Source organism: Meriones unguiculatus (genome assembly GCF_030254825.1).
Source record: "Meriones unguiculatus strain TT.TT164.6M chromosome X unlocalized genomic scaffold, Bangor_MerUng_6.1 ChrX_unordered_Scaffold_31, whole genome shotgun sequence".
Classification (NCBI taxonomy): domain Eukaryota; kingdom Metazoa; phylum Chordata; class Mammalia; order Rodentia; family Muridae; genus Meriones; species Meriones unguiculatus.
The window spans coordinates 4,902,426-4,918,840 of record NW_026843707.1 but is presented as its reverse complement, the minus strand read 5'-3'; the positions used below and the strand labels follow the sequence as shown (position 1 = coordinate 4,918,840).

Sequence of the window (16,415 nt, the reverse complement as noted above, 5' to 3'; positions counted from 1 at the left end):
GCGATAGTGCTTGTGCTTGCACTTGGGCCTGCGCTTGTGCTTCCACTTTGTTCTCTGGCTGGTTGATCACTAAAGACCTTTTCAGGTAGCTCTTCAACCAACATCTGTTCCTCATTCAGCGAAGATCTTTTGATTTTCTTCAAAGGTGCTGGTTGAACATCATCACCTTTCTTTGAAGTCCTCTGTTGGGAATTCCTTCCACGCTTGTGGGCTTTGGGTGCCTGTAGTGATAAGAGGGAAGACACAAAAGAGTTAGTCAATTTAGAAAGGAGTCAGGATTAGATGTGAAGGGGACTTTCTCAGAAAGGATGAGGATAGATAAGGGAATTTAGGCCAGGCTAGAAAAAGTAAGTCACTTTAAGCAAGACTAAATCAATGTAGGGATCTCCAGTAGGGTAGGTCACCTTACCTTTCCGTAAAGTATGTTTGGTGGGTAAAGCTTGTAGGCAGCCTTTGTCTTTATCGTCATGCCTGGCTTAGGATTTTCTTCCCCGTTGTCAGTAGAAGATGTCTGATGTTCCATTTCAGACAGTTCTTCCTTTGGTTTATTGGGCTCGTTTGCCATGTTACATTTTAGGTTGTCTCACCTGGAGAGGTCTGAGCAACTGAAGAGAAATGAAGGTTCCACCCCTCAGTTATGATTGGTCACTAAGGCTTCAGCCAATAGGGGGGTAGCTTGTGCTCTGACATCACAAAACATGGCTCTGACCCACCAGAATGCCTGGGGAAGCAACACACAGCAGAATGTACCACTCTGGCTACTTGTGTGGGAGGGACAAATACTATACTGAGAAAGCAAAGAGAGTCACATTTTAGAAGGAGGGTTCCCTTCAACAACCCCAAGACAACTATTCCATACCATCTTTCTCCATATATTCACTTTAGTTATGGTAGAACACACAACAAAGCATTTGCTTCTTCAAACGTCTCTCCGAGTCTCCCACTGCTCAATGGTTTATTCCAGTTTTCTACCACATTGAGTACACTACACATTACCAGACACTTGTTTTCCACAATCTGCCAAACCTAAAGTGGATACCACAAAGAATGGCCAGTCCTAACCTGGACTCCTTGCATTGCAGTACTGACATCTAGGCTTTAACAAAATCCCCAGTACAGTACCAGCCTAGTCCAAATAACAGATATAGGTTGTGCTACAATCTATATCTAGGCTCCCTTCAGGTAAAATCCTGTATACATCTACACACAGGATACTTTGAGCTTCCCTCACCTCTCTACTTCATACTCAATTTTTTTATTTCCCTCTGCTGTCAGTTTTCAGGGTCTGTACAGGTAAGTACCCCAACAATTAGCACTTGTTTTTCCATATTCAGTGTTATCTAATATGGAGACAACAGCCTCTGTTCCATCATGAAACAGCAGCTTGAACCTTCCAGTAGTGACTTCTGTCCTTCTTCAGGACCACAAGTCTCAAAACCCAGCATCACCTCGTCACCCCTTCCTGTGCTGTAGCCAATACCTAGGATCCCTTAGAACCTACTGTAGTTGCACCTACTTGTAGAAAATTTGCTGTGCATACATGACCTTACTCTTAATGTAGACTTCCAATGTCCTTCCCCAGTGTCTAAACAGGTAACTATTTGCCCCACTATGTTCTTGCTTTTCCACACCCCACCTAATATATCTTATTTCTCAATGCGAGTGTCCTAGCCTAGTTTTGTCTTATACTCTTGCATGCTGTTAGTGACTGTGGGTTTCATCAGAGTGCCAAATACAGAGGCCTAGTTCAACCATCTACTCCTGTTCTGTATCCAACATACAGACAGGCATCAGGAAGCACCCACAAACCCCACCTTATACCCAAACTTCTCATGTTGTCACTCATGAGATAGCATATTTTTTACTTCCTTACAACCAAATATTTGATTTTCTACATCTTTCTAGAACTAGCTCAGATAGCACAGACAATACACTATCCAATTCTGATCAACTGTGCTATGTAGACTCAACATCTAGGTTTCCAAAGAGCCTCAAACCTCATACGCTGGCCTAGATCCATCATTTCCACTTGAGATGTAGCCAAGATTTAGGCTGCCCACAGGATAATACCTGTACACACTCATTGGAACCTTTTTGTTCCCTCTATCAATCTACTCCATACTCACACTTCTACTGTCCTCCTCCAGGTTTTAGTGTTGTATGCAAATCCTCTTGATATTTCTTTTCCACATCCACCTAGAACTGGGCTGTGATCTACAGTCAGTGTCCTGGTAGTCTGTCTGTTTGACCTTTGCAGTAGTGGAAATGCACATTGCATAGCTAACACTCTATCACGTATTCATATTTTATATGTCTATACCAGTGTTCAAATTTTTGAGTATTCCCTCAACAAAATTACCTTTTTCCCACAAAATGCTGCATCTACTCTAGCTTTCACAGCCTGTATTCCTCTACTCCACTAGCAACCTCTAGGATTGTTACTACTATCAGCTTCTGTTCACTGCATAGCATCTAGACTCACACCCGGATAATCCTTCCCTCAGCAAACCAATTTTGACAGTTTTTTTTGTACTGCTTACATCACCCCTCTGCATACCATGATTAACCAACTCCTCCTCCATTTTCTAGGTAGACTTGCCAGTGCTACTTTGCAGAAGATAATTGTTTTCCAAAACTAGTAGTGTCTGGACTGTATAGAACAGACAGTGGCAGTCCTAGCATAGTGGCTTGTTCATATTACTAGTCACTTCTAGCTTTCTACAGGTTTCCAGATCCTGAGGTCCAGCCTATTTTCCGCATGTGAACCTGTGCTATAGCCACCATCTTGGTCGCTACAAGGACTGAATCTAATCACAAGCACCCATAGCACTCTTTCTGCTGTTTACTGATGCCACACTCTATTCAGTTTTCCATGTCATTTCCAGGGTCAACTGTTGTTAGTGTAATGCTCACCCTGGATTAAGATCTGTCTAGCAGGGGTCACAATATTAAAACAAAATTACTTTTTCTATCCCAGCAGCTATCAAATAAGAATCCCAGTCCCAGAAATAAATTGCCTTTTGTGGGGTTGATGGCCAGTAGGGGTTTCATAGACCCTCAAACATAAAAGATTACTACCATTTTCCTCGGTTATTGTCCACAAATTAATGGTAAGACCCTGCTGCTGATAATACCACATACTTGAATAACAGAACATGCAGAAATCAAGCTGATACCAACCAAGAAGATAATACTGATAGGAATTTTACAAACTACCAGAGGAGAAAAGTATTATCCATATTATCCAATATTGTAATTTAATAACCTTAAATTACAATAACAACTAGACTGGAAAGATAGATCTATTGCTGCAATAGCAGCACAAATGCTAAGGGTGTGAAAAAGTTCTTACTGACTGAATTTAAAGTGTGCCTCACACATCCCTTGCACTCTTATCATGGAAAAGAACCTATATATGTAAGACACACAACCCCACCCCCACATATATATGGATATATGCGAATAAGATAAATTAGCATATTTGCAAATTCATCTTCATTGCAAAATCAATTATTTCAAGTTTTCTAGACATTACAGGACTACTGAATTCATGAACTCATTAACTATAGCAATGGTTGTCGGCAGAGAATCTTCATAAGATAAGGTCTATAACTATTCCAGCATAGATGGGGCAGTGGGAAAAGAGGCAGCACTGCTAACTGAGAGCTATGGAATGTTACTGGCTGGTAGGAAAAGAACAGTAAGGGGCCATTCATTATTATTGTGCTAAATGGATATAATTTTAAACCAACTCCCAATGACTTGCTGCCGTGTCCGCAGAGTCCTGCACAGCTCAACTCTCAGGAAACAAACAAACAAACAAAAAACTTCTTCTTAGAGTAGATGTAAGTTACCACACAGATTCACAAAAAGTTAATGTACCAAGAATAAGAGACTAAAGAACTTTCAGCCCTAAATGGAACATCAATACCACATCTATCTACTTAAGGCTAAGGGATCACAGACTGTGGAAGATAGGGTGGAAAGATTTCGAGAAATAGACCTGCTGATAACTGTATTTTCAGGACACAATAGGGAATTTGTAACAGCATACAAAAAACAAAAACAAAAACAAAAACAAATCTATGAAAGTTCATGCTAGCAAAATCCCAGCAAGAGGTAGGCATAGACAAGAAATCCCACCCATAGCTCAGGAGCTAGGGAGTTAATTCTCCCTTCTTTTTCTAACTCAGTGAGTATGATTGCAACAGTCTATATGCACATGAGTGTGGGATCATCAACTGGAGTTTGGTCAAATTTTCAAGGACCACACATCTAAAAAAACACAAACAGACAATCAAAAGCTTAGTGTCCTTTTCTAGCAGCTACCAATTTTTGATAGTCCTCAGCTAGGTGTTGGAGCTCTTGGACTACTCCTCATCTATGCTGGAATATTGATAGATTTCACCTTTTGAAGATCTTCTCCAGGCAACCATTACTACAATAATAGTACATGAGTGCAGTAGTCCTATTATGTCCACAAAACATGAAATATTTGGTTTATGAGTGGGGATGAATTAACAGAAGTTCAACAAAGGGATATGATACAGACTTTTGAAATTAGGAGTTACCTGTAAATGATCATCTTCCACTATTAAGATTGGAAAAGAATAACATTTTTATTAATACAAAAATTATAATAATTCTTCCTTTTTCCTTGAAGAAATTGTGGCATAATTCACAAAATTTCTTCATTACATATCACGATCAATGTTAAATATTCTAAGCTAAAATGATTTATGTAAGTTAAAATATTATTGAGGGACAATGCTTTAGTTACTGTCCTATTTCTGTGAGGAAACCCTGTGTCCAAGACAACTTATAAGAGGATTCATTTAATTGGGGACTTGCTCACAGTTTCATAGTCTTAGTTTATGGTTTTCATAGTGGGAGTAATGGAAGACAGAAAGGCATGCTTCTGGAACAGTAGCTCAGAGTTTACATCTGATCTGCAAGTTGCAGGGAAGAGTCAGAGAGAAAGTGAGCCTGGCATCACTTTGAAGCCTGAAAGCCTATCCACACTGACACACTGCCTCCAAAAAGACCACACCTACTTCAACAAGGTCACACCTCTAATCCTTACTGAACAATTTCAATTAAAAGGGACCAAGAATTCAAACATATGAGCCTATGGGACCATTCTCATTCAAACCACCAAAGGCAATAACAACAGCTAATTCTTAAGGACTTTGGACATTAAAAAATATCTTGTCTGAATTGAAACAAATTTCATAGTGCATTGTAGATTAATTTATATTTGTATTTGTTTGTGTGTGTATGTGTTTCAGGCCAGACCTGTTTGATTGGAATAGTGTGGTTTCCCAGCAGTCAGCCACACAAAGACTGGAACATGCCTTCAACATCGCCAAATGTCAGTTAGGCATAGAAAAACTTCTTGATCCTGAAGGTTGGTGCACTTCTGGACTACCTTAATTTTTATTATAATTTGTTTTTATTTATTGCTTATTGTTCCACACAGACTTGATATTTCTAAATAGTAAACACAAATAAAAATTATGGAGAATGAGACCTTGACTCAATAATAAGAAAATTTGGAAAGTGATATTCCATAATGTTTTCCTGTTTTCTAAAAGTATGAAAAAATGCTATGTCTATCCAATAATAGAAATTTGTTCATAAATACAGTTTTTAATATTCAAATTTTAAAACTGAAGCATAAAACTTTTGGAGGTCAAAAAGAGAAACAAAAGCAAACAAACATTTACAATGTATGTGATTCATAGATTGAGAATATTTTATTGGAAAACATTGATTCCAAATCATTACAAATATTTATTTAATTATTCTGCCCAAAGACTTGTTAGTGAAGTTAGTATATCTGCTCTTGCCAATTTTGCTAATTTATTTTATAAAATGCAATATGGTTTATTATTTAAATCAGGATGTATATACCTGCACAGCTTCTGTTATAATTTGTCATTCTGTGGAGCTCCTTATTTGGACGGTTATTCAACTTTTGGCTTCATTAGCTACATACCATTTATATTTTTAATATATTACCCTTAAGTAATTACATCTTCATCACTGAAGTTACAAATCCACATTTTCTGAACACCTATATTAAATAGTGAAACACTTTCACATTGTGCAAACTTTGTGAAATTAGGCTGTTAACACTTTTCTGAGGCATTATCACACTTCTTGAATTTTAAGCAGCAAAATTTGTGGCATTTGAAATATAATAGAAACTAATACTTAGGCAGAAGCTGAAGAATAATAGAAACTGATAGTTAAATAATTTTTAAACTATTAATATTTAAAGAATTCTCAAACAGGATATCCTGAAGTGTTGGTGATAGGTTCTTTTCTGAAAATTCTCAGAAATAACTTAAAAGATCACATTTTACTGATAAATTTAATATTATCCAAAGTCTACTCTTCATTGTTACAGATATGAAACCTGTTTACTTTTTTTAATTAAATTTTTATTCTTTATATTAATTGCAGTTTACTCACTTTGTTTCCCTGCTGTAGCCCCCTCCCTCATTCACTCAAAATCACACCCTCCATGCCTCATCTCCTCCCTGCCCATCTCCAAGTCCGCTGATAGGGGAGATCCTCCTTTCCTTCTATCTGACCCTAGCTTATCAGGTCTCATCAAGACTGGCTGCAATGTCCTCTTCTGTGGCCTAGCTAGGCTGCTCCTTCCCCGGGGGGGGGGGTGTCAAAGAATCAGGCACTGAGTTCATGCCAGAGACAGTCTCTGTTTCCCTTACTAGGGAGCCCACTTCGATACTGAGGTGCCCTGGGCTACACCTGAACAGGGTTTCTAGGTTATATTTATGAATGGTCATTGTTTGCAGTATCAGTCTCAGGAAAGACACCTAGGCCCAGATATTTTGGTTTGGTTGCTCTCCTTGTGGAGTTCCTGTCCTCTCCAGGTCTTGCTATCTCCCCATTCTTTCATAAGATTCCTTGCACTCTGACCAAAGTTTGGCTATGATTCTCAGCATCTGCTTTGATACACTACTGAGTAGAGTCTTTCAGAGGACCTCTGTGGTAGGCTTCTGTCCTGTCTCCTGTTTTCTTCTTCTTCCAATGCCCATCCCGTTTGTTTTTCTGAGTAAGAATAGATCATCTAACCCAAGGTCCCCCTTCTTGCTTAGCTTCTTTAATCTGTACATCTCATAATCTTTTCATTATTTTCTTGTTTCCTAGCCTTAAGTTTATGGGTTGTATTAAAGATATATCTTTTGGCATTGGACAACCTAGGATTATTTGATATTTGCATTTTCAAAAATTGTGAGTTTTGTAATGGTCTATAGCTATTGTAAAGAGTATTGTAAAGAGTAACTTCTTTTATGAAGGGTGAGAGTTAAAATTATCTGTGAGTTAAAAGTTAAGTATTAAGAATGCCATAGGAAATTGTGTTGTTTTCGTAAAGTGCCAGTAGTAGGTTCTCCTCTAAGACCCATGAACTCACTACCTCTGGACAGTTGGTTAAGTTTTCTGTGCCAGCTGCAACTCCCTTGGTGGGGGGGTGGTCAAAGAGGCAGCTGTTAAGTTCATGTCAGAGACAGTCCCTGTTCCCCAAACTAGGGAACCCATTTGTATACTGAGTTACCATGGGCTACATCCTAGCAGGGGTTCTAGGTTATATGCATACATGGTCCTTCGTTGGAGAAATAGTCTCAGAAAAGACCCCTGTGCCCTGATATATTTGGTCCTTTTGGAGCTCTTGTTTTCTCCATGTCATACTAACTCCCCCTTTTTTCATGTGATTTGCTGCACTCTTCCCAAAGTTTGGTTATGAATCTCAGCATTTGCTGTGATACACTGCTAGGTAGAGTCTTTCAGAGGCCCTCAGTGGTAGGCTCCTGTCCTGTTACTTGTTTCCTCCTACTTCCAATGTCCATTCCATTTGTTTTTCTAAGTGAAGATTGATTATCTTACTCCAGGTCCTCTTTCTTGTTTATCTTCTTTAGGTGTACAGATTTATGTATGTTTGTCCTATCTTATAGGTCTAGTATCCACTTATAAGTGAGTATATACTGTGTGCATCTTAAGTGTCTCTCTGTTGCTTTCAGCCTTCTATTCCTTCCCAAGGAACCTACCTGGAAACTCTAACACCTCTTTTCTTGTGGAGGGAGGAAACTGTTTAAAAATCAGAATCTTGATTATGGGATACAAAAATCCAGCAGAAACAAACGATCTGTACATAGCATACGACAGTCAGGTCAGCAGTTTATTTCAGAATGGCCAAGTCCCTTGGAAGGGAACTCATTTATGCCACTTCTACAGTTTTTGCACCAGATTAAGAAAAACAAAGAAGGGCATGACTGCTCCTAATAGTTTGAGGTTTTTTATTATACATAAAAGAATGAAACTAGACAAGGAAGAGTCATCTGGAAGAGTCAGGAATAGACATAATGGCAGAGTGAGTAGGGCCATGTGAGGAGATATGGGAGGGGATAGAGAGAGAGATTCAGGCTTCAATAGACCAGGAGGTTAAGAGACAAATGCAACCCAAAGGACAGAGGGCCAAAAGGGCTGTGTAATCAAAATGGATGGGTTACATTGGAATCAAAGAAGCTGTGGACAGAGACAGCTCATCCACTGGAATGGAGAAGTTCAGGGTAAGAAAAATGGTATGCCACCAAGGGAGACCCTGTAACAGGTAGGAACTGAGTGATGCTGGGAATATCTGATGGCCAGTGTCACATTTGATATGTTAATAGGCACCTCACTTAGACATTTGACCTGGGTTCAAGACTCAAAGTTTCTCTATCTCATACACACACACGCACACACACAGATATGCATGCATATATATTCATATATGAATAGCACATAGATTGTAATTTCAAAATGATTACATGGGAGCTTTGTGAAGAAATAGTGAACCAAGCAAGAACAAAGTAGAGCAGGTAGAGCACCAAATGTCTGATACCTAATTCTAGCAGTTTTTTAAGGGGCTTAATGGTTCCACCTCTCCAGCTTTACTATCTGAAACATATGTCCGATATTTGTATTCAATTCTCATTCCCAGATATCTCGTCTTCAACATTTTGCAGTCTCCACTGAAACTCAGGCTTTACCATCACAGGTTCATGCAATAGCCTCCCACAGTTTCTTATCAGCTCCATCACATGTTGGCTAGTCTAAGCAGCTTTTTGAAAGCATGGAGGAAGAATATTTATCATACTTGCATATTTTCTGCCATCAAAGCCAAACTATGATGATAATATTGCCAAGTTCTGGTAATAGCTTGGAATGGACTTTAGTCTCCTTGAATCACATTAGCAGAAGTTTTTGTATGTTGTTTCTTCCTCAGAAGTTTCAAACACCTTATAGGCATTCTCCTTGTCCAAATTGCAAGCTTTGTTGGGTAGTATCTTGCCTGGGTCACATTTTCTATTGTTCCCATGCAGAGTAGGAGGCTTTTCTTTAATAGTGCTAATCTCATTAAAAACAACTCCCACTATTTTAGGGACAACAAATTTACTTTTCAGCATTTTTCAAGATATTGAATCAATTATTTTTGTAAAAAAAAAATAAGGTAAAAATGTTTGCTTGACTTGTTATTCACAAACACAATAATATCTTTCAGAATTGCATACTTATAATGTTCTTTTCAGTGAATCTAATTCATTAAATTAATATATTTTTTCACATCCTATATAATAAATACCTCTGAAAATATCACAAGTTTAATTAGCCAAATATTGTTGTTTTAGATTATGCATGACAATACCAGGTTTTCACCATAGAACAGTTTTCATTTCATATCTATCATATGAAATTAATGAAACAGTTTATGTCTATGGACAGATATACTATTGGAAGATTGAAGCTAATATTTTCCAAATAATGATTGAAATTTAGAAGAAATGCCTTTTACTGGATTGATTCGTAATTAAAAACGTATTTAAATGCTGGAGGTTTTCCCTTGCCTAGATGGATTTTGGTACTTTTCCTTTGACCTTAACTGGTGGTGAGAGATCTGAGGCTTGTTTTTCAGTTGATTTGCCTTTTAAAATAAGCACAAATGGTCATTTGCATAAGCAATTTCAGGAGTTGTTTCTAGTGAGCTTAAATGTTAACATATTCAAAATAAGTACGTCTAGCATGACATTATTTAATAATTCATGCATTTTCTCACAAATGTAAAAGGTTTGTATCATTCAAATACATCCTATTGTGAACCTGACAATATACTTCTTATCATGATTTCTCTATGATACTTGCATTCCCCAAACTCCCTGGGTGTTATATACATTCTTTCTTTTTCTGATTTTCAAGCAAATTGTTCTTTCTGCCAATCCAGAAACAACTGTCTGTATGAAGAGCGTGTTTTGTTTGCATTTCCTTGGAATATCAAAGTGAACATGTTCTTTTAAAGGAATACAAAAATACCTTAGGCATAAAATAGGCTTGTTTTAGATAACTTTTAAACATTGATGTAAAATGTTATTTCCATTTAAGACATGCAACATTACATGGAAATGCTCTTAACTTATTTACCAGCATAACTAAGATGAATAACAGCAAATTGATAACACAGTTAAATTTGGAGATCAACAACAATAAACACATAAGGCTTTGGGAATCATTTTCTTATCTTCAAAATGATATTTACAAATAAATTAGAGTTTACTTCTAATATAATTCATTTTCACTTTAGGAAGATGGTAATAGAGATTCTATTCTCATCCTTTTTATTTCTTCTACCATTCTGATCTGGTTTAAAAGTTTTCTTCTCAAGAATTGGTTCTAATAGAATTGAGTCTAGTAGACTGTCTTACCTTTGCATGATATATTTAAAATAAATTTATTTATTTATTACAATTTATTCACTCTGTATCCTTGCAGTAGCTCCCTCCCTAGTCTCTTTCTAGTCTTACCCATCCTCCCTCTTCACCCCTTATGCCCCTTCACTATTCCATTGATAGGGGAGGACCTGTTCCCCTTCTATCTGACCCTAACCTATAAACTATAAAGACTCATCAGTGCTGGCTGCTTCATCACCTACTGGCTTCCTTTGAACAGGTGGTCTAGGTCTGCACCATGAATGGTCCTTGTTCAGAGTCTAAGTCTCAGCAGGCCCTTATAGGCCCAGAAATTTTGGATGTGTTGCTATTCTTGTGGAGGTCCTGTCCCCTCCTTATCTTTCTATCTCCTTCTACTTCCATAATGATTCCAGCCCACTGAACAAAAATTGGCTATGAATCTCAGCATCTTCTTTGATATCCTGGTGGATATAGTCTTTCAGAGATCCTTTGTGGATGGATACTGTCCTGTTCCTTGTCTTCTCCTATTTCCAAGGTCTATCCTGTTTGACCATCTGAATGAGGATTAAGCATCCTCATGCTTAATCCTAGAGTCCTAGACTAGAGTCCTCCATGTTGTTTAACTTCTTTAGGACTATTGATTTTGCTATGTCTTCCCTGTATTTATGACTAATGTTCAATATAAATGAGTATATGCCATATGTGTCTTTCTGCTTCTGGGTTATCTCACTCTGTATTATCTTTTCTAGCCCCCATAATTTGCCTGCAAATTTCATGATTTCCTTATTTTTAATTGCCGAGTAATACTCCATTATGTAAATGTACCACACATTCTGTATCCAATCCTCCTTTAAGGGACACCTAGAATTTTTCCAGATTCTGGTTACTAAAAAAATAGAGCTGTTACCAATACGGCTGAGCAAATGTCCTTATTGAATAGTGAGGCATCTTTTGGTTAAATACATAAGGGTGGTATGGCTCAATCTTGAGGTCCCTACTCCTAATTTTCTGAGATAGCACCAGATTGATTTCCTAAGTGGTTGTAAAAGGTTATAGTCCCACTAGCAAAGGAGGAGACTTCTCCTTCATTCACATCCTCTCTAGCATGCATCATCTCTTGAGTTTTTTATCTTAAACATTTTGATGGGTGTGAGTTGAAATCTCATCTTCATTTTGATTTGCATTTCCTTCACGACTAAGGACTTTGAGCATTTCTTTAAGTGTTTCTCTGCCAATCAATATTCCTGTACTGAGAATTCTCTGTTCAGCACTTACCACATTTTTAATTGGATTGCTTGATTTGTTGCTCTTTCATTTCTTGAGATCTTTATATAATCTGGATACTATTAGCCCCCTCTCAGATATAGGGTTGGTAAAGATCCTTTCCCAGTTGTAGTTTGTCATTTTGTTCTGGTGACAGTTTTCTTTGCTTTACAGAAGTTTTTCTGTTTCATGAAGTCCATTTATTGAATGTTGATCTAGAGCCTGTGCTGTTGTTGTTCCTTCAGGAAGTTGTCACTTGTGCCAATGAGGTCAAGGCTTTTCTCCACTTTTTCTTCTAAAAATTTAGTGTGTCTGGTGTTATGTTGAGGTCTTTGATCCACTAGGGCTTTAAGTTTGTGTAGGGTGATAAATATGGATCTATTTGCATTTTTCTGCATGTAGACATCCAGTTAGACCAGTACCAATTGTTGAAGATGCTGTGTTTTTTCCATTGTTTGATTTTGGCTTCTTTGTCAAAAATTAAGTTTCCTTATGTGTATGGTATTCTGAGTCTTCTGTTTGATTCCATTGATCAACCAGTGTGTTTCTATGTCAATACAGTGGTGTTTTTATTGCAGTTACTCTACATTACACCTTGAGATCTGTGATGGAGATACATCTCTAAGATATTTTATTGTACAGGATTGTTTTACGTATTCTGTTTTTTTTTTTTTCATATAAAGTTGAGAATTGTTCTTTCAAGGTCTATAACAACGTGTGTTGGTATTTGATGGGAATTGCACTGACTGTGGAGATTGTTTTTGGTAAGATGGCCATTTTCGCTTTTTATCCAACCATGCTTGGGGAGAATGTCCTGCTTCAATGGCTGTAAAGGCCTGAATGATCATGGCTGCATCATACTGTTGTGAGACTCTAATCTTGCATATATAGCCACTTTGGACCCAGAGAAGAGCATGTCTGATGGCATGCGGGTTGATGCCCTAGGTCCCGCCTCTGAGAAAAAGGTATCTGACGGGTCTGATGCTCTTTGGGTGGATGACACCTAAATGAACATCGGTACAAAGTCCCAATTTATTTCTAATATCAGAGATCAGACCTCTACTCTTGCCTGATGCGTCTAAAACAAAAAGGGGGAACTGTAGAGAGCTGCGGAATGCTATGCCTTAAAGATGGAGCTGGTTTCCGCCTTCCACCTTCCCGATGGTGAGTGCTCTCTGTCACGAACAACTCCACATTTGGCTAAGGCCGAGGATCTGGCTTGCTTCCATGTATGTGGACCTATCTGCATTGCCCACGTGGCACGCCTGGGTTGGCTACCCAGAGGCTATTTAAGCTGTGGGCTGGCTTTCCCCGGGGTCCGAGGATTATTCAATGTTCCTGAATAAACTGCACTGAAAAAAAAAAAAAAAAGAAAAAAAAAAAAGAAAAAGTAAATAAATAAATAAATAAATAAACATCCTCAAGTGGAAAAAAAAAAGATGGCCATTTTCACTATGTTAATCCTATTGATACATGAGCATTGGTCATCTTCTATCTCCTGATATCTTCTTCAGTTTCTTTTTCCAGATATTTGAAGTTCTTTTATTTATTTATTTTTTTTCTGGATAGGAATTGAGCATTTTAGCAAGAGTCCTCCCTCTTGATTAGTTTCTTTAGGAGTACAGATTTTAGTAGGTTTATCCTATCTTGTATGTCTTCTTAAGTTTTTATATATTCTGGATATTAGCCCTCTGTCAGATATAGGGTTGGTGAAGATGCTTTCCTAGTTCCTAGTCTGTAGGCTATCGTTTTGTTCCGACAACAGTGTCTTTTGCCTCACAGAAGCTTTTCAGCTTCATGTGGTCCCATTTATTGATTGTTGATCATAGAGCCTGTGCTGTTGGTGTTTTGTTCAGGAAGTTGTCTCCTGTGCCAATGAGTTCAAGACTTTCCCTCAAATTTTCTTCTAACACATTTAGTGTTTTTGGATTTATGTTGATGTCTTTGATCCACTTGGACTTTAACTTTGTGCAGGGTGATAAATATGGATCTATTTTCATTTTTCTGCATGTAGATATGCAGTTAGAGCAGCAACATTTGTTGAAGATGTTGTCTCTTTTCCATTATATTATTTTGGCTTCTTTGTAAAATATAAACTATATATGTAGTTAGATGGATCTATTTCTGTGTCTTTTACTCAGTTCCATTGACTCACCATTCGGTTTCTATGCCAATACCATGCAGTTTTTATTATTATTGCTCTGTAATACAGCTTGACATCAGGGATGGAGATAACTTTAGATGATCTGTTGTTGTACATGATTGTTTTGGCAATTCTGGTTTTTTGTTTTTCCATATGAATTTGAGAATTGTTCTTTCTCTTTTTTCTTTCAAGGTCTTTAAAGAATCGTGTATGTATTTTGATGAGAATTGCACTGAATCTGGAGATTGCTTTTGGTGGATGGCCATTTTCACTATGTTAATCCTACCAATCCATGAGCACAGGAGATTTTTCCATCTTCCGATAACTTCTTCAATTTCTTTCTTCAGGGACTTAATTTTTTTTTCAAACAGGTCTTTCATTTCCTTGTTTAGAGTCACACCAAAATACTTTATGTAATTAGTGGCTATTTTGAAGGCTGTTGTTTCCCTAATTTCTTTCTTAGCTCTTTTGTCTTTGGTATACACGAGAGCTTCTGATTTTATTTTTTATTTTTATTTTTTGAGTTGATTTTGTATCCTGCCACTTTGTTGAAGGTGCTTAACAGCTGAAGGAGTTCTCTGGTTGAATTTTTGGGGTCGCTCATGTTTACTATCATCATTTGCAAATAGTGATACTTTGACTTCTTCCTTCCCGATTTGAAACCCCTTGATCTCCTTTAGTTGTCTTATTGCTCTAGCTAGGACTTCAAGTGCTATGTTGAAGAGATAATGAGAGTGGGCAGCATTGCCCTGTCCCTGATTTCAGTGGGATTGATTTAAGTTTCTATCTGTTTAGATTGATGTTTGCTATAGGCTTTCTGCATATTGTCTTTACTGTTTTTAGGTATGTGCCTTGTATCCCTGATATTTCCAAGACTTGAAACATGAATGGATGTTGGATTTTGTCAAATGCTTTTTTGGCATTTAATGCGATGATCATGTTTTTTTTTTTTTTGTTTGTTTGTTTGTTTGTTTGTTTTTCCTTTTCTTTTTTATATGGTGGATTACACTGATGGATTTCCAAATATTGAACTTCCCCTGCATGCCTGGGATGAAGGCTACTTGGTCATGTTGGATACTATCTTTTATGTGTTCTTGGATTCAGTTTGCAAGTATTTTTGTATATCAATGTTCACTAAAGAGTTAGGTCTGAAGTTCTCTTTTTAGATGAGTTTTTCTCTGGTTTAGGTATCAAGGTGACTATGGCTTCATAGAATGAGTTTGGTAATAATCCTTCTGTCTGTTTTGTGGAATATTTTGAAGAGGTTTGGAATTAGTTCTTCTTTGAAGGTCTAGAAGAATTCTGGACTGAAACCATCTGTCCCTAGGCTTTTTTGGGAAGGGAGATTTTGATGACTGCTTCTATTTCCTTGGGGGATATAGGACACTTTAATCTATTTACTTGATCTTTATTTAATTTTGGTAAATGGAATCTATGAATGATATTGTCCCTACCATTTAGTTTTTCAAATTTTGTGGTATAAAGGCTTTTCTAGTAATACCCAATGGTTGTTTGGATTTCCTCAGTGTCTGTTGTTATGTACCCCATTTTAATTTATGATTTTGCTGATTTGAATAGTTTCTCTCTACTTTTTAGTTTGGCTAAGGGTTTCTCTATCTTGTTGATTTTTTCAAAGAACCAATTCTTGATTTCATTAATTCTTTGAATTATTTTATTTGTTTCTAATTTATTGATTTCATCCTTGTGCTTGGATATTTCCAGCTGTCTAGTCCTCTTGGGTGTGTCTACTTCCTTTTTTTTTCCTAGGTATTTCAGGTGAGCCATTAAGTTGCTTGTATGAGATGTCTCAAATTTCTTCTTGAAGGCACTCAGTGATATGAATTTTCCTCTGAACACTGCTTTCCATGTTTCCATGTTGTGCCTTCATTTTCATTGACTATTAGGAAATATTTAATTTTTTATTTTTTCCCTAAACAAGCTGTTACTGAGTAGCAAGTTGTTCAGTTTCCATTTGCATTTAGGCTTTTTTTGTTGTTGTTGTTGAGGTCCAGCTTTAGTCCAATGTGGTCAGATAGGATACAAGAGATTATTTCAAACTTCTTGTATCTGTTGAGGCTTGCTTTGTCACCAAATAAATGGTCTATTTTGGAGAAGTTTCTATGAGGTGCTGAAAAGAAGGTATACTCTTTTGAATTTGGGTGAAAAGTTTCTGTAGACATCTACCAGGTCCATTTGATTTAGGACTGCTGTAAGTAGCATTATTTCCCTATTTAGCTTCTGTATAGATGATCTGTCCC

The 16,415-nt window shown here is 37.3% G+C and overlaps 1 protein-coding gene across 7 annotated transcripts in view; it reads left to right on the top strand.

Annotated features, from left to right (window-relative positions):
• Dmd (dystrophin) overlaps nt 1-16,415 on the top strand; it is a 2,365,055-nt gene that overhangs the window by 467,889 nt on the left and 1,880,751 nt on the right. For all 7 annotated transcript variants that reach the window (XM_060376797.1, XM_060376795.1, XM_060376794.1 and 4 more), the window contains exon 7: nt 5,289-5,407. In XM_060376797.1, the coding sequence (XP_060232780.1) occupies nt 5,289-5,407 (119 nt within the window). The remainder of the gene's footprint in view (nt 1-5,288; nt 5,408-16,415) is intronic.